The 23,150-nt window shown below is 50.1% G+C and overlaps 1 protein-coding gene across 1 annotated transcript in view; it reads right to left on the bottom strand.

Annotated features, from left to right (window-relative positions):
• Positions 1-21,888, bottom strand: part of PLEKHA6 (pleckstrin homology domain containing A6) — a 45,290-nt gene extending 23,402 nt beyond the window's left edge. Inside the window, exons 1-7 of the mRNA XM_023730268.1 lie at positions 21,787-21,888; positions 14,970-15,074; positions 14,243-14,315; positions 10,394-10,494; positions 6,860-7,002; positions 4,806-5,291; positions 2,512-3,046 (exon numbers count right to left, since the gene is read on the bottom strand). Of these exons, the coding sequence (XP_023586036.1) occupies positions 2,512-3,046; positions 4,806-5,291; positions 6,860-7,002; positions 10,394-10,494; positions 14,243-14,315; positions 14,970-15,074; positions 21,787-21,888 (1,545 nt within the window). The remainder of the gene's footprint in view (positions 1-2,511; positions 3,047-4,805; positions 5,292-6,859; positions 7,003-10,393; positions 10,495-14,242; positions 14,316-14,969; positions 15,075-21,786) is intronic.
• Between the last annotated feature and the right edge of the window lie 1,262 nt (positions 21,889-23,150).

Genomic DNA, 23,150 nt, shown 5'->3' with positions numbered 1-23,150 from the left:
GACAATGTCATATACCTCCAAGTCCCCCAGGGTTTGTAGCACACATCTGAACATATAAATGCCCAGATCGTGACCCCCAGGCTGTCTGAACCCAGTGAATATCACACCCTCCTTAGCTTCAAAAGGCAGAGTTGCCAATGGTTCAACCTCAGGAGCCAGGGGCCCAGGCAGCCATTTCCCTCTGTAACATGTTAGCAATATGATCTGGGAATAGTCACCGCCTCTTTCTGTTGCTTATTTGTAAAATTGGGCTGATAATACCCGTTCGGTCGACCACACTGACTTCTCAGAACATGAGTTGTATTTGCAAAAGGGCTTTGCAGAGGAACTAAGAAATACACTGAATTAATACTATTTTTAAAATCATTCCAGGGCAGGTCTGCAGACCTCATTTTACAAATGAGGAAGTATAACATCATATGGAATATGATAGGATAATCTCCCGGATTCAGGGTGAACTAAATCCCTACCATTTTAGGCCTAAACACAGAGCTTCCACCCATGTCTGCTACTGCCTCCTCTCTGGCAAAATGCAAATCCCCACCTGCCTCCGGGGGCAGTTCCATCTGGACTGAAAGCTGGAGAAATATGAGGTGGCATTAATTATTCATGTGGTCATTTATTATTCTCCTTTCCCGGGGAAACTCCTGGCTGCCCTACAGGGCTTTGAAGAGAAGGGGTGAGAAGGAGCAAACCAAAATATAAGCCACTTTGTTGTGTCTTGGTTGTGCCAACAAAGGCTGTAGAATGGATGGAAGATGAGGGGTGGGTGGGAGGAGGGAGACGTGACGGGTGGCAGTGGGATGGTGAGCGGCACCAGCTCTGCCTACCTGCTGATCCAAATACTCTAGGTTTCTTTGCAACTGAAGGTCTAAAAGTTCATCCTACCCGGAGCCCGAGGCCATGAGGCCAACCAGCAACACAAACAAACAGGAACACGACAAGAAAACAATAAAAAAGAAGCAAAGCAGTTAGGAGTTAGCTGGGTAAGGACAAAGAGAGGTGTCTCTTCGCCCTTGAGGAGTCCTGGGCAGGGGAGGGGATGAGGACACGGGCAGGCAAAGCCATTCTCTCCTGGACACTCCCACCAGAGGAGGAGTGCGCCCTGGGTCCCGACTCCACCTCTCCTAGGTCTGTTTTGGCCTTCCAAGGGGGAGAGAAGCACCGCTGAAGCAATCTAGTCCGCACCTCTTAGAGCTGTTTCTGAGTTTTCCGGGAAAATCCATTGCCATTTGCTGTAGGTCAAGGCTCTAGGGTTTGGATGCTGGCAGCATCTGAGAGAGAGGGGAAGGCGCTGTAGCCCTCCCCGCCTGTCAAGGCCTCCTCCACCTGGCCTTCTGGCACCATGTACAGGGAGGGGTTAGCAATAGGCCTTCGGGGACAAGGATTCTGCCTGTGTTACCAGTGGCTCTCCCCAACCCACCCAAGGGCAGCATCTGCGTCTAGTTCTCCAGGTAGAGGCAAAAATTTTGAGGAGAATAAATTCTAGTTAAAGACTCAAGTAGAAAGGGGAGAGAAAAGGGAGTAGACGCAATATGGAACATCTTGTCTTCCTCAGTCACACCATTTGTCCCTTTCCCCAAGAGTGGCATTCTAAGCAAAGGACAGATTTGAAACAAATACATGAAGGGGGCGGGGGAGATAGTCCAGGAGATCTTGTCTGTTGTTAGGAGCTTTAGCCTGGTTTTTCTTCCCAGCCCATCACCTAAGCCCCCAGTCCAGGCCCCTTCTCCTGCACCCCGGAGAGGCATCATCAGCTGTGCTGAGGTCAAGAGGATCAGGACATTACACATTCCCAGATCTTGTCCCTGCTCCCCTGCCCTGTGTCACAGGGGAGAATGGGTAATGGGACCAAACTGTGTACTGGGGCCATGTTCCCGGCCGGGAGGGAGGAGGCATCCAGAGGCTGCTAAGAACCAGACGGGCTGGCATTGGGTGCAGGGCATCCTTGGTGTGTGCCCCAGTTTAGCCCCGCTCTGGATGGAAGCAAGGAGGGGTGGAGTGGGAGGAGAGGACGTACCATCTTATCGTGGATCGTGGGGGATGGTGGGTAGTTGTAGGGGAACAGTCCTGCAGGGACTGGCCGCCTGTCTCCCAGGTAATCATACTGGAAGAGAAAGGGGATTGGAGAGGTGAGGGGGTCCGGGTGGGACACAGGCTTCCCCACCACCTGAAGTCAAAGTTTAGGGATGTTTGTATCTCGTCCCAGAGCAGATTCCAAACTAAAATGGACAGCAGCCCCCCGGGGCAATCATCTGTTCAGGTCCTACGGATGTGAGAAGACAGAGCCCTCTAGGCCCCCTTTTATATAAGAGAGCATGGTTCCTGGCACAGCCTGGGATAAGCACAGAGAGCAGTGTTCCTGCCGATCGGGCAAGGCAAATCCCTGCAGGGCCAGCGGGTCCCTGGTCAGCATCCGTGGTCCTATAGCACAAACCCAGTGGCCCAGGGGCGCCTGCCTCTCCACCTTTTCTCATGGGGTGACGAAGGAGGGGCAGGCCGGCAGCTCACCTTGGGGGAGCTGATGGATCGCCTCATGACATATGCAGTGGGGTCGGCGTAGATGTCCTCGCTGCGGGGTGGCAGCCGCTCGAAGCGGGTGCTGGGTGAGCGGGCGGGGGAGTAAATGCGCGCGCGGCTGTAGGAGCCCTGGCTGGGCGAGCGGGGCACGGAGTGGGAGCGGGGCTGCAAGGACAGGTGGCGCAACGAGCCGGAGGCGGCGTCCAGCTCATCGTAATAGACCGGCTGCCGGGAGGGGCTGGGGATCCAGATGGTGCCATCCTGCCGCCCGCTGCCGTCCTGCCGCCCGTAGCCGGGGGGCTCCTTCCACTCGCGCAGCTGGTAGGCAGGCCCGCCCCCATTGCGGAAGGTGTGGCGCTTGTCCTCCAGGGCCCAGGGTGCGCTGATCCGATCATAGGCAGGCATGGAACAGATGCTGTCCGGCCGCACCCCGGGGGGGTAGTACTGGTAATCGTCAGGGTACTGGGGAGAGTAGGGGCCATAATACTCAGGGACCCTGCGGGACATTGGGTAGAACCTAGAAGGACTGAGAGAGGAAGAGTGTAAAGAACCCACACAAAACAGGTGCGTCTCCATCCGCCAGCCATGCCCCGCCCACCCCCAGGTCTTCGAGCCTAAGGCAGGTTTGAACCAACTGGTGGTGAACCCAGAGGGGCTGCTGCCCACACCATGAGGTCTGTTTCCAGAGGGGTAGCGAAACCACCCCCTGTCCTCAAAGCTCCCTCCCTCAACCAGCTGCTCGATGCTGGGAATGTCATCATTTAGAGCTTCAATCGTTGTCTCTTTAAACGAAACCCTCCTGGGAAAAACTTGAAGCCCTATTGGCCAACTTCATCTCAGTGTGAACCAATTTATCAGATCTTTTCCGGAGAGTACGTTTGAAGGAGGGCAAATAGAAGACCCCAAAGAGGGCCTCTTGCGCTGGGCAATTTTGTCGGGGTTGGTGCGTGAGGAGGAGCAAACAAGGATCCACCCTCGCTTCATGATCTGGTCAAGCACAGAACCAGCACGTTCCTGGGACCCTCTCCCAAAGCAGGCCAGATGCTCCCAGGCGTCAGACCACCAGCTGGGAACTGGAGCTCAGGCCACTAGGGGGCAGGCTCCTCACAGGCCCCTAGGCCTCCCTGAGGCTGTTACCTGTGGTCCCTGGGGCTGCCCAGACCCCCCAGGAGAGGAGCCAGCGGACTCACTTGCCCTGAGGGACACAATCAGGCATGATAAGTGTCTTCAAATATTTCGACGCCAGTCACTGGATAAAGGAGTAAATGGGTCCTAGAGGGCAGAACTGGGACTGATGAGAGCAACGGCTTGTTTGCTTTTTCTTTAGCATCATATAAATAATGGCTTTCAAACAACGGTTGTTGTTCGCTGCCTTCCAGTCAGCCCCTGCCTCATGGCAACCCCACGCACAATGGGATCAGACAGATGTGATCCATAGGGTTTTAACTGGCTGATTTTTGGAAGTAGATCTCCACACCTTTCTTCCTAGTCCTAGTCTAGAAGCTCCATTGAAACTTGTTCAGCATCAAAGCAACACGCAAGCCTCCACTGACAGGTGAGTGGTGGCTGTGCATGGGGTACATTGGCTAGGAACTGAAGCGGGGTCTCCTAAATGGAAGGCATGAATTCTACCACTGAACCACCGCTGTGCTGTTTAAAAAAAGCTAGAGCTGTTCAAAAATGGAGTGGATTGGGTTGGTGTTTAGTGAATCTTGTGTTGTAAGAGGGTTCAAAGCCTGGCGAACGTATGGCCAGAACAGCTTTTAGGTTCCCTCCCTGTGACTGAGAATATTGTCTGATATAGTACTGGAAGATGAGCCCCCTAGGCTGGAAGGCACTCAAAATACACAGTGGCCTCAACAATGGACTTGAGAATACCAACGATTGTGCACAGGACTGGACAACATTTTGTTCTTTTGTGCATGAGGTCGCTGAGTCAGAGCCAAGTCAATGGCAACTATCAACAACAACAACCCTCTGACTGACACTGCTTGTCCCCTGGGCCACCCAATACCCTTACGGAGGGGCAATGAGCCCCTCTGTTCCTTCTTCTGAAGAAAGTAGACTGAGAAAGCAAGAAGCAGGGGCAGAGGCCAAACTCTAAAGATGGAGCCATGTGGCAGGAAAGGATTTGGGCAAGCTGGGAAGCATGGGATTTTCTTGGTTTCCCAACTCAACCCAGTTTCCAGAGTTTCCAGTAGGTAATGCCTCACATGTTACTATCCCATTCCCATCCTGAGGCACAACACCATCTCAACTCCACCTCACCTCCCACCAGGCCTCACCTCCGAAGGTCTTCGGAGGGTTGAGGCACCCCCCGGCGGAGGTTCACCCACTGCTGGAGCTGATTCATGGAGCTCTTGCGCTGGGCAATTTTGTCGGGGTTGGTGCGTGGTGGGAAGCTCCGCCGGTGTCCCCGACTCTCTCCGTCCTGAGGTGGGAAAGCTTTGCTCCCCGGCCGGCTTGTAGAGCTATATTGCCAGCCGTTGGGCTGCGCGGCCTGCTCCCCGCCCCCTGGGGCCCTTGGGCCCTCAGGGTAAGGGCTGCCCGGCTCTGAGGCTGGTTCTGGTCCAGGTTGGATGCCATTGGCTTTCACCAGAGGCTCTTTCTTGACTTCAGGCCTCTCGGGCCTCCTCTCTGTCTTCTCGCAGCCTCGGCCATCACCCTCCCCTCGAGTCTTGGCCTCTGGCTCAGGCTTGGGGAGGCTGTTGTGGGGTGGCTGGTGGTGGTGTTTGCTGGGTGGAATGTTCTCTGAGTCTGGCTTCTCATGGCTGCAGGATGCCAACAGAGACGTTGTAAGTGACTCCAGCCCAGTATGGAGTTGGGTGGGGAGTGGTGGACTAAGAAGGAGAAAAGGAAGGCAGAAGGATGGGCAGGAAGGTACCAATGGAAACAGGATTCAGTGAATTACAGTTCGGTTTCCTAAATCTTACCACTTTATCTTCTTGCTCCGGCCACACTGGGCAATTATTATAAAACCTAATCGTAGCCTGCCTTGGAGTCCTTGGGTGGTGCAATGGTTAATGTACTTGGTGCTAACTAAAAGGTTGGTGGTTCAAGTCTACCCAGTTCATGAATGCATGAACTCCTGGAACTATGGCCCTTGGTTGAAGCTAAGATGGAAACTTGGGACAATTTTCTCCCAATAGCTTGCCAAATTAGACATATTCAAGTGTCCTTGTGAAAACATGGCTTGGTAAACATTTCTAAGATATATGGAGAGACTCTTGAAGTCTATACTGAAAAACTCCTTCTTCTGGATCCCCTTTAACACCTAACTCAAGACTGCATACCCAGTTAAAGTAGAGGCTGGCACTGAGGCTGTGGATGCTGATGGGGGTGTATGTGGTGTGAGGAAGGGGATGGGAGGAGCCACAGTCTGAGTGCTGACTGCATGGAAAGTATTTACATATACTATTTAGTCCTCACAACAACCCTGTGAGGTAGGGTTCTAAGTCCTGTTTTTGATGGAGAAACTCAGGCTCACAAAGGTTAAGTAATTTACCCTGAGGTCACACTGTGAGCAAATGGCCAAGTTGGGATTCAAACCCAAGTCCACCTTCTTCCAAAGGCTGTGTGTAACCACATGACCAGCAGAGAAAATGCAGGAAATGACCCTGACCTCTGGCCCTCAGCCAGGCCCCGGTGGAACATGGCTTCTCCCTTGAACTCCACCAGCTCAGAGAAGGGGAGGAGAGGCCATGGGTTCTGAGATCACTTAGTCTGGAGTAACAGGAAGGTGAGACCAAGTGGAATTTTATTACAAGAGAAGGGCAACACATTTTTTCTGTCTCCACTGAAATTTGAACCATAGGAAATTAAGTAACAGTAGGACAGATTTTTAAGTTTACTAGTAAAACGTCCTGAAGGTCAGATTTGCAGGTTCCCTATTTATGAGTCTCTTTCCCTCAGAGCCTTAGGTTACAGAGAAAACCAAATCTAAACCAGTTGCTGTCAAGTCAATTCCAACTCATGGCGACCTCATGTGTGTCAGAGTAGAACTGTACGCCATAGGATTTTCAATGGCTGATTTTTCAAAGGTAGATACCAGGCCTTTCTTTTGAGGTGCCTCTGGGTGGATTCAAATCGCCAACCTTTAGGTTAGTAGCTGTGCACCTTAACCATGTGTGCCACCCAGGGACTTCTAAAGCATAGAGAAAGTGCCTGCTTTTAGAGCTGGGTGAAGGGTATCTTTCTTGGAAGCAAGGAGATGACTTACATGCTCTTTGGAGGTCCAAGCTGGGCTTGGCAATGGTATAGAGTTGGGCGTGTCTTCAGTCCTCCTCTTTCTCTAGCAAACCACCACCCCCTCCCCCCCACCTGGTACCCTGTCACTTACTTGTCGCGCACAGCTTGAGGTGCAGATTTCTGGGCTGGGGGGATCTGTACTCGGGCAGCTTCCCCCATGGCCTGGATCCAGGCCTCCTGCTCCTCGGGGCTCTCAGCACTGAAGAAGTAGGTACGGACACCCGCATGCTCGGCCTGTGGGGAGAGGCAGTGCGTGGAACTGGCCCCGGCCTCGTCCACCCAGCACACAGTTACCTGTAGGAGAGGACAACACCACCCACAGAATGGGTGGTCAGGAAGCCATTCCCTTCACCTACAGCACTTTACCCCACATGGAGCTCAGGGCAAGGTGAGGAGGGTGGCCTACCACTACCCCCAGTGCTCCAGCTGGCATCCAGGTATTTGCCTTGGTTGACTCTCTGGATACCACTCAACAGCCCAATATCCAGGTAAGCTTACCTGTCCCACCTGAGGTGATCATAAGAAGGAGGGACAATTACCATGCCCACTCTCCCCTCAAATTCCATCTTTAATCTGAAGGACAATTACCCAACATCTAAGAAGATGCCCCCCACCCCAAGCACATGCCATTCTCATGCCCAGCTTCACTGCTGAGAAGCTGGCACCGTCTCTCCCATAAGGAGAGACAGCCCAACCTCTCTCTCCATGGGCATGCAAGGGGCATGCGCTGGCATACAGAAGGGGCACGCTACCTAGTTGTTGGCTGCGAGCAGGCACAGCAGGCGGGAACCCAGAAGAGAGCTCCTGTCCAGAGGAGGGGTCCTCACACGGTCAGAAGGAACAGAAGCAGAGAACAGGTCAACCAAACACCAGAGGGAGAGACAGAGACCAACGAGGCGGGAAATGGTGAGAAGCATAGTGAAGGGGGTGAGGTATTCAGACTGCCCCATTCTAGTAGGTGTCACCAATGGGATCACAGCACCTGGCAATGCACAGTTCGGCCCACCAAAGGAATTTGGGCTGGTGGTGGAGAGTAAATCAGTGTTCCAAATACTAATGCTGGCTCTTCCTGTCCTGCTCTGTAACTGCAAATAAGATAGGCTTTCACTCTGGCCCTAACTGATGCGCCTGTGTGATGGGAGGGTCTACCCAGTGAAACTCAGAGTTCTGGGGCCACAAGAAAAACATGCTCCAGGGTTAGATTCTTCCTGCCCTTGTTTACCCTATTCCATGGGGTTACTGTTGTAAAGTCACTTCAGCCTCAGACCTCTTCGGTGCTAAATCTGGGGTTGGAAGAAGAGAAGGCCTGGCTCCTCTGACCAAGCCCCCGCTATCCTGAGCAGCAACATCAAACCCACTCACCAAATGCTCACCCAGCCTGGCCCTCCTGGGACTCCGTCCACTGCAGTGCCAGCCCGCCGCGCCCCCACATTTCCTCATGACTCGGGCTCTTTCTGACAAGAACCAGCCATTGCCCAGCAAGGGCATGTCCTATTCTCCATGGGCAAGGACGGGCCTCCTTCCTCTGGCTCCAGGCAGTCTCCACCCCCCAGCAGAGGGCTCAGCATGTGAGCAGAAGTCAGGGTGGGTGTGGAAAGGGGCAGGGGAGGTGCCGACTAAAACCATAAAGCTGAAAGGAGGCATCTCGAACTTCAAACTCAGCTGCACCAGGGTGTAGAGAGCGGAGGCCTGAGCAGGCCCTCTGGGGCAGAGAACACAGGGTTACTGTGCAGAAAAGAGAAGCACAGGCAGGGACTGGTGGGTGTGGACAAGGAGTGGGCAGGGAGTGAATTCATCAGTCGATAAGCATGTAGTGGACAGCCTGCCCTGGGCACCAGTCACCAAGGAGGAGACATGGTGTGTGCACTTGAGCCCGCAGTCACCCTGGGAGACAAAGCACGCCCACGGGAAGCAGAAGCGTAAAGGCACGGGGCAAATGCTTGTGACAGGGAGGCAGGGGGCCTGGGAGAAGACAGGGCCATTGATGGGGAGCTGGGAGGGGCCACCAGCCTGGAACTGTGAAAGGGGGCCAGAGAATTGAGGGAGGTGTCCCAGTGGCGTGGAGCCCACGGAGCCCCCAAGGGCTGGGCTAGGAGAGGTTAAGGCATTCAGTGGTAGGCTGGGCAGGAATAGCTCCTGGCTCCTCGCTGAGCAATCCAAGAGTTTCCTTTGGTGGCCAAAGCCGGATAAGTCTCCTGTCTGTCTCAGCTCCCCTGCCGTCCCTGGGGAAGGGCCACTGAATAGTCACAATCAGAACCCTTTGTGAGCCACGGAGCACAGCCCTCAGAGTTGAGTTTTAAAGAGGCAGTGCCCTCCCTGGGGGAGGGAAAGAGGAGGGCATTTGCGGGGGGCATGGCAGTGGTATCTGGGGTTCTGGAGAGGGCGGGTGTCCATCGCTCAGGACATCGTCTAATGCCTGCAGCCAGCAGAGTTTTGTGCTCGAGCGTGCGTGCGTCTGTGAACAGGTCTGGTGGGGAGGGTGAGACAGGCTGTTTGATCGTGTGTGGGTGCATCTGTGTATAGCGTGGCTGTTCGTTGTTGGTTAAACAGCCTGTTCCTATTTCCCCAGCTAGAACCCGACTCCCCAGAGTCAGAGCATTATTAATTGTTCATTCTATTCACACCTCTGGCATACAAGACCCTGCGAGGCTGGAAACTAATTATGTGCCGTGGAAGCGCCTCCTTGGCCCCCACAGGACCCCCTGTGTAAGGTGCCCACCTCTTTTCTGTGGCCAGGTGACCACAGTCTGAAGAACAGGAAAGGTCAAGGGTGTCCGAGGCTCTAAGAGCTCAGACGCTGACCTGGCATGACCTGCAGGTCCTATCAGCCAACATTATGGCTTTGAGAGAGAGAAGGGTTTCTACTAAGAAAAATGTATGGTTGATATTATGATTTTATATTTGGAAAGCAAGAAAGAACCTATGGTTTTTGCACCATAAAATACACTAAGGGCATGGGATTTTTATAGTTTCTAATGGGTCATGAATTGTTAAATGTGGAAAAACACAGGCCTCGGATCAGCCAGCTGCAGGCGCATCTTTGATGGGTGGAGCCCCTGGGGTTCAGAGGGAGGCACGCTGAGCAGGACGCTGAGCCCCAATTTTGCGTGTATTTGTTGGTTCAAATTTTTGTCTGTATAAGGTGTACTCTCTTGCTAGTAATGAAACTCGAGTCCTAATTTTTCCAAAAGATTGAAAATGTGAGTAAGTTTGATGGGAGCCCTGTCTCTTAGGACCAAGGTGGGAGGCAGCCTTTCATGAAGGAATCTCAGCCCCTCCAGCCCACAGCTCCTGCCTCTGCTGTGAGGGATCTCCAGATTCCAGGCCACTGGGCAGAGGGTCCACGGCCTCAGGGTGTGGCTCTCTTCCCCAGGGAAAACTGCGAGACCACTGAAGCATATCTCTGCTGGCCCACCCACACCCCGAGGAGGAAGAGGAGGGGTCCTCTCACAGACTCAGCTTTACAACTGCCTGTAGTGAGTCCAGGGGCCATTGCCTACCGCCCCCCCGCCGCCACCACCAGAGTCCCTTAGGGAGACGGCTCTCCATCCCCTTCTCCATCCCTGGGTGCTCTAAAAGAGCACCTCCCTCACCCACCTGGCCTGGGAGAGGAAGGCCAACTGACCTTAAAGGTGTGTTTTCGGCTGATGTTGTCTGAGGGCTGCACGGCAGCCACCCGGAAGCTCAGAAGGGGGATGCTGCCCAGGATGCTGTCCTCCTTCTCATCTGCCAGGAGGTAGAGGCAGAAGTGAGATATGTGTGCACACACATGCACATGTACAGGGAGGAGGGGCGAGGAGTATGCCAGCCCTATTACAATAAATATTTGTTGCTCATCTATACTTGTCATGTTCGCAGGGCCACCACATACAACCACACAGGTGTGCACTGCCCAGCACCAAGAGGCACACTCCCTGAAGCTGGGCAGCCTGGTGCTCCTGCAGACACCTCTAGACACTGGCACTTAGTGGTGAATAGGAGAGAAATGCCCGTTCCCAGGGAGCTTACATTCTAGTTGTTGTTGTGTGCCACCGAGTCAATTCCAACTCATAGAGACCCTATATGACAGAGGAGAACCATTCTATAGCTTTCCAAGGCTGTGGTTAAGTGCTTGGCTGCTAACCTAAAGGCCGGTGGTTCAAACCCACCAGCCGCTCCATGGGAGAATGATGTGGCAGTCTGCTTCCATAAAGATTTACAGCCTTGGAAACCCTATGGGGCAGTTCTACTCTGTCCTACAGGGTTGCTATGAGTCAAAATCGACTCGACAGCAATGGGATTTTGGGTTTAATCTTTATTGGAACAGATCATCGGGTCTTTCTCCTGCAGAGCCACTGGGTGGGTACAAACTGTCAACCTTTTGGTTCGCAACCAAGAGCTTAACCATTATGCCACCAGGGCTCCTTCATTCTATTATAAAAGCAAATAAATAAGAGCTAACATTTTTGGGGTGCTCACTATATGTCAAGCAGTGTTCTAAGTTAAATGCCTTAATGCACTTAGCTCTCCCAACAATCCTATAAGTAGGTACTATTATTACCCCCTTTTTATAGGTAAGGAAATTGAGACACAGAGAGGTTAAGTAAATTTGTCCAATTTACTTAAGTGGTGAAATTAGTCTCTGAACCCAGGAAGTCTGACTTCAAAGCCAGCATTCTTAACCACTATCCTATACTCCCTCTCTAAGCAAGACAATTCCCACAGTGATACATGAACCGGGTAATGGGTGGAGCGTGGTGGAGTGGACAGTACCATCCTCAGCTATCTGGTTCCTCAGGGCAACTGCATCTTGGGTTCTCCCAGGCATCCAGCAGATTGCTTTGCTTTCTCCTACTGCCGTAGATCCACTTCCCAGTACCCTCCTGCCCCCCACCCCAGGCATCTCCCTGGGGAGACATGCCCACTGCACGCAGCCTCCTGGCCGCCTCGCTTGGAATCAGGCTCACAATCAAGCTGCTACATAATTCATCCTGGATCTCCAAAGGAGCCTGCTGGATTAGCTGGTGGGGCACCAGCTGTCAGCAGGAACCAGAAAGAGAGGGGTTCCTGGTGGGCCAGGTGGGGGCAGCCACGAGACCTAGGGTATGAGGCCACGGCAAGACACTCCTCACTTCCCTAGGCCTGCCATTTAACCCCTGTGTTTTGGACTCGGGAAAACCTGAATTCAGGGCTCAGAAGAAACCTTGCTAAGGGCTACAAACTCCTCTAGTGCCCCTTCTCCTCTTACTTGTCATCTCCAGACCCTGGCCTCTCTGACCAGACTGCAGCGTGGTGCCCAGAGGAGAGTGTCCAGAGGAATAGGAGAGGCCCGGGGCTGGCTGCAGGGGATGCTGAAGTTGTCCATCTCTGGGAGACGTGGAGTCCCTGTCTAGTAGAGGCCAGGTCAGCGTTGGAGGGGCGTCCTAGGACCATCTCTTGGTGGACAGCAATCCCCATTTCAGTGTGTCTTGCCCTTTCAAGTTCTCCGTTTTTTGAGCTTCAGCCCTCATCGCCATGAGGCAGTGGTGGTTCAGTGGGAGAATTCTCACCTCCCACATGGGAGACCCAAGTCTGATCCCACCAATGCATCTCATGTGTACCCATCTGTCAGTGTGTGTTGCTATGATGCCGAACAGCTTTCCGTAGTGCTTCCAGACTAAGATGAACTAGGAAGAAAGGCCTGGCGATCTACTTCCAAAAACCAACCAATGAAAACTTTATGGATCACAATGGTCCAATCCATAACCAATCATGTGGATGGCGCAGAACCGGGTAGCGTTTTGTTCTGTTGTGCATGGGGTCACCATGAGTCGGGGGCCAACAACAGCAGCTAACAACAACCCTCACTGCCAGTCCCGAAGTCCCTCCTTTGCAGAGACCCTGGCTTTCCTCCCAGTTCTTTTCACACTCTGGCTCCATGCAGTCCTGGATCCCAGGGCCAAGCAACTGGCCCCAGGCCTGGGCCGATTCTTCTCCTCAACCTGGGGTTTCCTCTGTGACCCATACCCTCTATGCTCAGCCTCCCCCTCATTTCTCTCCTCGGGGTTCAGGTGGCAGCAACTCAGGGTGCAAGGGCAGCAGCACTCCAGGGGGTCACTGTGTACAACCCTTGTTTGCTGAAGTTAATGATTCACCAGATTGCTCTCTGGAGCCCTGGAGAGATCAGGGCTCTGCCATTTGCCAGGCAAGCAAGCGAAGGAAATAACCTCTCCTGCTTCAAAATAATTTTACCCTCTCTCCTCCTGTCCCCCACGCCTGTCTCCTCACAGGCATCAGCATGAGGCGACCGCTACTGTCATCGACCCTTGCTATCTCCCTCGGTGCCCATCTTGACACCACGTACATAGTTTTAAAATAACTTCCTAGAGGCGGCTGCAGAGCTTTGTCTGCAGACCTTCTCAGATCTCTGCCCTCCTTTTCTGGTATAGGGTAGGAGTGAGCAAAGCAGGTGGAAGCTGGGATATTCGTTTCTTCAGCATTGATTGAGCACCTACTATGTGCTGTGGATATAGCTGTATACAAAGCTGACAAAATTCCTGTCTTTGTGGGGGATCAGGTCGTTTGTTTGGGTGGGACAGGAGGAAGATTAACCTACAAGTCCAATCAGTAGGTCTCTGGCCGACGGGTCTTCCTCTTTTCCTCTCTCCCTCACCCCCTCTGGGACTTCATTATCCATATGACTGCCTTGTTCACCTGCTCTACCACCAACCAGGGCCTAGAACTCAGCCTGAAACCTTGTAGGCATTCAATAAATATGTGTTGAATATGGAGGGAGGGAGTGAGTGTGTGAGTGAGTGTCTGAGTGTGAATATACCTGTGTGTGTGTGAGGGAATGAGTGTGTAAGTGTGAGTATACCCATGTGAGTGTGAGTGTATGAGTATGAGTGTGAGTATGTCCATGTGTGTGAGTGTATGTATGAGTGTGTGAGTATGCCCATGTGTGAGTGTGAGTGTATGTCAGTATATGAGTGTGTGTGAGTATGCCCATGTGTAATTATGCCCACGTGTGAGAGTGAGTGTATGTCAGCATGAGCGTGTGAGTGTGAGTATGCCCATGTGTGAGTGAGTACGCCTGTGTGTGTGTAAGTGTGTGTGAGAGTGTATAAGTGAATGAGTAAGTGAGGTTTGTCCTCCCACTGTCATGGTTCCTGGGACTACAGTGAGGAGATCTATCCTACCCCAGCCATGTCCACCCGAAGCAGAGTCCAGTAAAACCCACTGCCATCAAGCTGATTCCAACTCACAGCGACCTTATAGGGACAAAATAGAACTGCCCCATAGGGTTTCCAAGGCTGTAACCTTTCTGGAAGCATATTGCCACATCTTTCTCCTGCGGACCAACTGGTGGGTTCAAAACACCAATATTTAGGTTAGTGGCTGGGTGCTTAACCGCTGTGCCACCAGGGCCCCTTGCAGAGCCCAGTAGTATGGCAGAATGAGAAAGTGGTGAGCCTTGGCTTCCCACCGCCCCCTCTAGCCCAAGGGGCAACCTCACCTTTATAGTAGAAAAGACAGCGATCCACCAGGACGAACCAGCGCTTGTTCCACTGCTTCACCCCGGAGCTGGCCTGCAGGACACGTGGAGAGACAGGCGTGAGGGGCTGTAAGCTGGGCAGGGGGAGGAGGGGCTGCAGTAGAAGGAGAGCTGCACTAATTATCAGGACGTCCTGGCTCTCGTTGCAGCTCTGTCACTAACGAGCGGCAGCAACCCACGTGAGGCCTCAGAGGCAGGGAAGTGACATTAGATTATTGCCTGTGACCTTCCAGTTCTGTCACTCTGGGGCTGAGTGTCTCCTCTGGAAAGATAAAAGGGGCAAGAGACGAGCCAGGATGAGAGCACAGACGGCAGACAAGGATAGCGGCAAGGTCAGCGTGGGGAGGACTGGAGGGCAGAGGCAGCCCCCTCTACAGTCTCCATAGAGGGGACTTCTAGACTCGAAGGAGACACCCTCCCCATAGCAAGACGGACCTGCTGAGAATGAGCCAGTGGGTTGCTCTTACAGGGATGGTGACCTAGCACATTTCAAAGTCACCTCATCTGCCCATCAGGCGACCTGGCTGGATTCCCAAGTCTAACAAGAATTTTTCTGTGTGACCTTGGGGAGATAGTTTCTCTGAGCCTTTATAAACCAAGGAGGAGACTGGTAAAACCACAGAGGGGTTCCAACGCTATGAGGACTAAGTGGGGTTGGCGGCAGGCAGCACGGCAGAAGCGGCCTCACCTGTTTGAAGAGCCAGCCTGACCTGGCGACGGGGGCATTGGGGTTCCGCTTCATGGAGTGTGAGCGCTTGCCAAAGGCGATGGCTTTGCGGGATGTGCGAGTCGCCTAGGGAGGGAGAGAGAGAACCTGGCCTGACTGTCTTCCCTTCTTCCTTTCTCCTCTATTTGTAGGAGCTGCGTCCCCCTAGGCCTACTTCCGGGAGCCCTCACTTACCAGAGGCTCCCTTGTAAGAGGTCCAGGTGTGAATTTTGGATTTGTTACTAACTCAAGAGAAAAAAAACAAAACCAGTTGGCATTGAGTTGATTCTGACTCATGGTGACCCCACGTGTTGCAGAGTAGAACTGTGCTCCATGGGGTTTTCAAGGCTGTGATCTTTAAGAAGCAGATCGCCATGCCTTTTTTCCGTGTGCCTGTAGGTGGTTTCAAACCACCAACCTTTCGATCAGTGGTTGAGCCCTTAACCATTTGCATTACCCAGGTTCTCCTAACTCAAGGGCACAACTTTTCAATTCTTTGGCTCTCTTTTCTCATCTCTAAAATGGGACTCAAGATAATAGTCCTACCTGTCTCACAGCATTATTTGAGGAGAAAATAAGATTCCTCATTTTGCTCCCAGCCCATCCTCTCTCTACTGTCCTTACGCTCTACCCCTTTCATGCTTTTTGGAACCTGCTCAGCTGTGAGTAGATTCCCCTATATCATCCTCTCAGAGGCCTATTCATTCTCTCATGCCCAGCGTACCACAGAGCTGGGAGAAGAATCACACTGTAGGACAGACTGAGGCCACTGCAGACTCACATTCTCCACCCCAACGGGCTCAACCCAGACAACGACTCCACACCCTCACCATTCTCCCAGGCCCTCCAACCTCCTCTGCCTCCCACAGTGGATGTTGCTCCTTCTTTACAGAGAAAATGGAGGCTGTCAGAGACGCACTTCCTCAACTTCACACCCCCTTACCTAGAAAACGACTGCCCTTACCACCATCTTTGCCTCTTTCCCTCCAATGTCAAAAGAAGAGGCGTCGTCCTCCTTTTCAAGGCTAACACTTCTGACCTGCCATCTCTGAGCCTTTGCTCAGACTGTCTCCTCTCACCGTCCCTTGTCCACCAACAAGTATCAACTCATCTTTTAAAGCCTACCCCAGGCTCCCCCAGTTCCATGAAACCTCTCCAACCACTGTGAGCAGAGTTAGCAGGTCCCTACTCTCTGTACATTCTTAGAGTCTAAAACTTGTCACAATGTTACGGAACCATCGGCTTGCTGTCACTAAGTGTGAGCTCTTTTCAGGGAGGGACTTCTGTTTCATCTGTTTATCACAGAGCTTAGCAAGGTGTCCAGTCATAATAAGCACTTAGTAAATATTTGTAGAAGGGCGGAAAGAAGAGATTGGGCTTTATAATGAAGTTCCCCAAAACTAGGTCTCCAGGTAGTACAGTTTGTACTTGACTGCTAACCTGAAGGTTGGAGGTAAGTCCATTAAATGGGGGACAGTCTCTTTAACAAATGGTGCTGGCAAAACTGGATGTCCATTTGTAAAAAAATGAAACAGGACCCATACCTCACCCCATACACAAAAACTAACTCAAAATGGATTAAAGACGTAAATGTAAAACCTGAAAATATAAAGATCATGAAAGAAAAAATAGGGACAACACTAGGGCCCCTAATATATGGCATAAATAGAATACCAAACATAATTAAAAATGTACAAACACCAGAAGATGAACTAGATAAATGGGACCGCCTCAAAATTAAACACCTATGCTTATCAAAAGACTTCTCCAAAAGAGTAAAAAGAGAACCTACAGACTGGGTGTCTTAGTCATCTAGTGCTGCTCTAACAGAAACATCACAAGCGGATGGCTTTAACAAAGAGAGGTTTATTCGCTCACAGTCCAGAAGGCTACAAGTCTGAATTCAGGGCATTAGCTCCAGGAGAAGGCTTTCTCTCTCTGTCAGCTCTGGAGGAAGGTCCTTGGTATGGGAGCATCTCAGCGCAGGAACCTCAGGGCCAAAGGACGCGCTCTGCTCCCAGCACTGCTTTCTTGGTGGTATGAGGTTCCCATGTGTCTCTGCTTGCTTCTCTCTTTTATATCTCAAAAGAGATTGGATTAAGACACTATCTAATCTTGTAGACATCATCAGTATAACCTCATCACAGTGATAGAGTTTACAGCACATAAGGAAATCACATCAGATTACACAATCATACAATACTGGGAATCATGATCTAGCTAAGTTGATATACACATTTTTGGGGGGACACAATTCAACCCATGACACTGGGGAAAAAATTTTGGCTACTATGTATCTGACAATGGCCTAATCTCTAAAATTTATAGAAAACTTCAGCACCTCAACAACAAGAAGACAAATAATCCAATTTAAAAATGGGCAAAAGATATGGACAGATACTTCACCAAAGACATTCAGAGGGCTAACAAGCACATGAAGAAATGCTCGCAATCATTAGCCATGAGAGAGATGCAGATCAAAACTACAAAGAAATACCCTTTTACTCTGATGTTACTGGCACTAATTAAAAAAAAAAAAAAAACAGAAAATAACAAAAGTTGGTGAGGTTGTGGGGAGATTGGCAGTCTCACACACTGCTGGTGGGAATGTAAAATGATACAACCACTATAGAAAACGGTATGACACTTCCTTAAAAAGCTAGAAACAGAAATACCATATGACCCAGCAAGCCCACTCCTAGGTACATACTCTAAAGAAATAAGAGACATGATATGAATAGCCATATGCACACCCATGTTCACTGCAGCATCATTCACAATAGCAAAAAGATGGAAACAACCTAAGTGCCCATCAACAGATGAATGGATAAACAAAACTACGGTACATACACACAGTGAAATACTACACAAGGATAAAGAATAATGATGAATCCATGAAACATCTCACAACATGGATAAGTTTGGAGGGCATTATGCTGAGTGAAATAAGTCAATCACAAGAAAAGGTTTACACACAGGAAAAAAAAAAATTCTTCGATGGTTACCAGGGATGAGAGGGGGAGGCAGGGAAAATTACCAGATAGATAGAAGACACGTGTTAATATTGGTGAGGGGAAAGGCAATACACAATATGGGGGAAGTCAGCAAAACATGAGCAAGGCATGGGAGGACACTGAGAGGAACACAAGAACAAAGAGCAACAACAGTAATTACTATAGCATAGAGAATCCTACAAAAACAGTATTAACAAACACTAATTTAGGAAAGGATACATAGGTAGATAGGTATGTCAAGACATGTGGGAGGGTGTAAGGGAGCACATCTACCTGTAGATATAGGTTTGGTGGTGGATATTTCTACAGACATAACTGTAGGTGCTGTTTATATATTAATATAGACAATACAGCACACAAAGGCCACAGTCAGGGCAACTTCTTAGATACAACCAAACACCTCGCAGGAGGAAGTTCCTAGGCTTGAAGGCAAAGGACCATAGACTCAGGGGACATCTAAGTCGGTTGGCACAACATAGTTCGTAAAGACAAAGCTCTGCATCCTACTTTGGTGAGTAGCATCTGAGGTCTTAAAAGCTTGCAAGTGGCCATCTAAGATGCAACTATTGGTCTCTCACCATCCGGAGCAAATGAGAGTGAAGAAAATTAAAGACTCAGGGGGAGTAATTAGACCAAAGGATGAATGGACCACATGAACCACAGCCTACACGACCCTGAAACCAGAAGATGGTGTCCAGCTGCCACTACTGTCGCTCTGACTGGGATTACAACAGAGGGTCCTGGACAGAGCGGGAGAAAAATTGTGGATCAAAAAATCAAATTCACAAAAAAGACTAGACTTATTGGTCTGACAGAAACTGGAGGAACCCCCGAGACTATGGCCCTAAGACACTCTTCTGAACTGGAACTGAAGCCATTCCCAGAGACCACCTTGCAGCCAAATCATGGGCAGGCCCATAAAATAAACAATAACACCCGAGAGGAACATGCTCCTTAGAACAATCAATTATGTGAGATCAAAAGGGCAACACTTGCCCAAAAGCAAAGATGAGAAGGCAGGAAAGGGTAGAAAATCAGGACAAAATTAAACGGGGAACCTAGAACGGAAATGGGGAGAGTGCTGACACATTGAAGGGAATGAAACCAATGTCATGGAACACTTTATGTACAAACTATCGAATGGGAAACTAATGTGCCCTGTTAACTTTCACCTAATGCATAATTAAAAAAAAAAAAGTTTGGAGGTTTGAACCACCCCCAGTGGTACTGCAGAAGATAGTCCTGGCAATCTGCTTCTGTTAAGATTACAGCCAAGAAAACTCTATGGAGCAGTTCTACTCTGTAACACATGGGGTCGATGAGTCAGAATCAACTTGATGGTAACAACAATAATCCCGAAACTGAGAAATAAGATTATTTTCTGAACATTAAACTAGTAAAAATCCATATATAATGGCTGATACTAGCCATCTGAAGAAATCATCCACCACCCTAACTCATTGCCATCGAGTTGATTCCAACTCACAGCAACCCTATGGGACAGAGTAGAACTGCCCCATAGGGTTTCCAAGGCTATAATCTTTATGGAAGCAGATTCTCCCGCTGAGTGGCTGGTAGGTTTGAACTGCCGACCTTTTGGTTAGCAGTCGAGCACTTAACCACTGTTCCACCAGGGCTTCCGTCCACCCCCCTAAGAATATGTAAATTCCTAAATCCTTCCCTTTTCTCTCAGTCCATCATCTGTTGTAGTTTTGCTTCCTCCCTCTGCAGCCTGGAAGCTGCTCCCCATAGCTCACCACTTCAGCCATTCTCCTGCCAACCCCTCAGTAGCCTAGCCTCCTTGTCTTTCTGCCACCACTTTCTAGCAACCCTCAACCTGAGGTCAATCCAACCATCTGCCTTCCCTGCTTTCACAACCAGGCTATGAGCATTGCCGGAGGTAAACCACACAAGCCTGTGGATTGGGGCCCCACGGACTCACAGTCTACAACCTCACATGACCCTTCCACGTTGTCAGGCAATATTTCATATGTCCCTTGTTGCCTCCCATTTCTGTTCTCCAAACCTGTCCCACATATCCTCAAGTCCCCTGATGCATCCCCACCTACCCTATCCCTCCCAGAAGAAAACCTTTCCTGAAAAAGTTGAAGACAGCTGGTGGGAACGTCATTAATTTCCTAGCTCCCCTCCCCCAGTTTCTCAAACCTTTCTATACAGTGTCAGAGAAAGAGGTGCCCTTTTCCCTGTCCAGGCCAACAGCGCCTCTAGTCTGACTCCTCCCGCCTCCACAGCAGCCTTGTGGACTGGTTATCCCCTTTCTCCTGAACCCATCTACTGGATCATTCCCTTCACCCATGCCACCAACATCTTAAAACAAAACAAGCAAGCAAAACCTCCCTCCATCTCCATATCGTCTAGCTTCCACCCCCACCCTCATAACTTCCCATCACAGTCAAATGTCTTTAAAAATATATCTTTGAAATATTTCAAACATTTTAGAAAAGCAAATAATATAATGATCACAGTTTCATATTGTTTTCCTCTAATAAAACATGCACCCCCCCAATCTTTTCTTCCTCCCTAGAGGCAACCACTGTCCCAAAATTAGTCTTCCTGTCCGTGGTTATATATTTGTGCTGCAAATAAATACTATCTATAAATAGTGCTGTTTTTCATGTTTGTACATGTTACATAAATAATATCATATTTTTCATATTCTGCAACTTGCTTTTTACTCAACGTTATGTTTTCAAGAGTTATCTTTCTTAATACGTATAGCTCTAGCTTATTTGTTTTAATTTTTGGAGAGTACTCCATTGTATAAATATGTCATTGGGTACCGTCCAGTTGATTCCTACTCATAGCCAGCCCATGTGACAGAGTAGAACAGCCCCATAGGGTTTTCTTGGCTGTAATCTTTACAGAAGCAGATCGCCAGGTCTTTCTCCTGCAGAGCGGTTGGGTGGGTTTGAACTGCCAGCCTTTCAGTTAGCAGCTGAGTGCTTAACTGTTTGTACCACCAGGGCTCCTTGTATGAGTATATCATAATTTACTATGCAGCTTCTTAGAGGAGTAATTTCCAGTCTTCAATGTTTCTACATCATCCCCTCCCATCCCCTCTTCAACCCTCTCCAGCTTATGTTCTGCCCTCATCACACCACCAAAACTGCCCTTATCAGGGTCTCCAACCACCACATCCTTAATAAACCCAATGGACACTTCGGCCCGTATCTTATGAACCCTCTGAAACATTCTTCTCTGGATTACTTCTTCCTCCTCCAGGCTCTCTTCCTTCCATTTAGGGGACAGCACCCTCCGCTTTCCTCCCCCCTCTCTGAACTCTCCATCACCACGTTTTTCATGAGTTTTTCTTCTTTTACTGTCTTTTAGATCAGTGGTTCTCAATGAGGGTGGGGGGTTTTGCCCCCAGGGGACATTATGTCTGGAGAAATTTTTGGTTGTCACAACGGGAGGGGGTGGTGGTGTTGCTAGTGGTATCTAATGAGTAGAAGCCAGGGATACTGCTAAACATCCTACAAGGCCCAGGATATCCCCACATCATAAAGAATTACTATCTGGCCAAAATGTTAACAACACCAAAGTTAAGAACCTCTGGTCTAGATGTCGGTCTTCAACAAGGTTCTGATCTGAGCCCTCTTGCTTTCCTACTCTTCACACTCTTCCTGGGTCACCTCACCTGCTAGTTGGAATCTTATAGAAATAGTTGGGCAGGCAAAGACATTTTCTAGGATTCCTTGAGATCCCCCTACACATGCATTGAAGGCATTTCTCGCCCAACAGTTTGCCTTGGAAGCTAGACTTACTCGGACACTAGGCCGCTCTGGAGGGACCTCAGACACCATGTTGTGGTTGGATATGTCGCTATTGGTGATAGCCGGGCGTTTCCCACCTGTTTTATTGGACATGTCCAAGGTCGATCTGATTTCAAGGTGATCAGGAAGAGAAGAAAAAGACTAGTCAAAGGCAAGAAACAATGGAAACCACCCATCCCTTTTCCCTACTCTGCCTCCCACTGTTCCTGCATCAGCATAAAATTAGATTCCCTGCGTGAAGAGATCAAGAGGTCATCTCAGCTGCTCCCTCAGCTCTTCCAAGAAGATTACATGCCAGTGATACTGGACACTATCCTCTTTAAAAAAATTTATTTATTTAAAAAATTTTTTTTTCAATTTTAAAATTTATTTTAAAAAGTCTAGACCCTGTGACTTCAGAACTCCCTTTCCTTCTAATTTAAAAGACACAATGGCCCAGTGGACCATGAAAGCCATTTAATTATCTATTGTTATTTTCCCCTCATTCAGTGAGCCAGCATCCTCAGTGAGAGGAGCTAGCATTTAGCTCTCACAATTATATCAGATCCCCTCACTGCTTCCCTCAACCTCAGACCTGTCTTTCACTCCTTCAGCTCAACCTGAGTTCTGCTGGATCTCGGGAAAAGTAGATGAGGGTGTCAAGCCAGATGGGTCTCAGAAGCTCCCAGTCTTCAGGACTGAGGTAAGTGACCCTAAATCCCTTCTGCTCCCCTCCCCCACAACTCCCCTTCCCAGGGGCACGGTGGCAATGGGGTGGTGGTGGTGAAAGACGGAAAGGCCAAACGGCAAGGTAGGGGGCAAACTTACGTTTTCAAGTCAAATTTTTTGTTTTCCTCTGGGACCTGGCCGGTCACTGGGTGTAGAAATATGTTCCGTCTTTCATTGTGGCTGTAGAGGCAAAAGAGAGAGAAGAGTTGTGATAAAGATGGAGCAGGCAAAAAGATAAGCTGAAGGGTAGACAGACTCTGGACAGTGCCAGGGACAGGAAGAACACGTAAGAAGCTTGTCTCTCTGTCCTCCAGGTGGGATCCATGGGTGGTAAGATGGAGGGCTGGACTACACAGAAGAGGTTGTAGTCTGGATGGAGGATGAGGAGAAGAAATGAAACCTGGTCGCTTTTTTCTAGTCAGTGCTAACTACTTACGAGAGACCCCCCACTTTCACCCCCCTACACCCACAGTGGGAAGCTCTGGTGGCACAGTGGTTACGAGCTATGGCTGCTAACCAAAAGGTCTGCAGTTTTAATCCATCAACCACTCCTTGGAAACTCTATGCGGCAGTTCCACTCTGTCCTATAGGGTCGCTATGAGTTGGAGTCGACTCAATGGCAACAAGTATACCCCTACTCCAGGCTC

The sequence above is a fragment of the Trichechus manatus genome, unplaced genomic scaffold (genome assembly GCF_000243295.1).
Source record: "Trichechus manatus latirostris isolate Lorelei unplaced genomic scaffold, TriManLat1.0 scaffold00035, whole genome shotgun sequence".
Classification (NCBI taxonomy): domain Eukaryota; kingdom Metazoa; phylum Chordata; class Mammalia; order Sirenia; family Trichechidae; genus Trichechus; species Trichechus manatus.
Note: the sequence above shows the minus strand (reverse complement) of the source record. Positions and strands in the feature narration are given on the sequence as shown.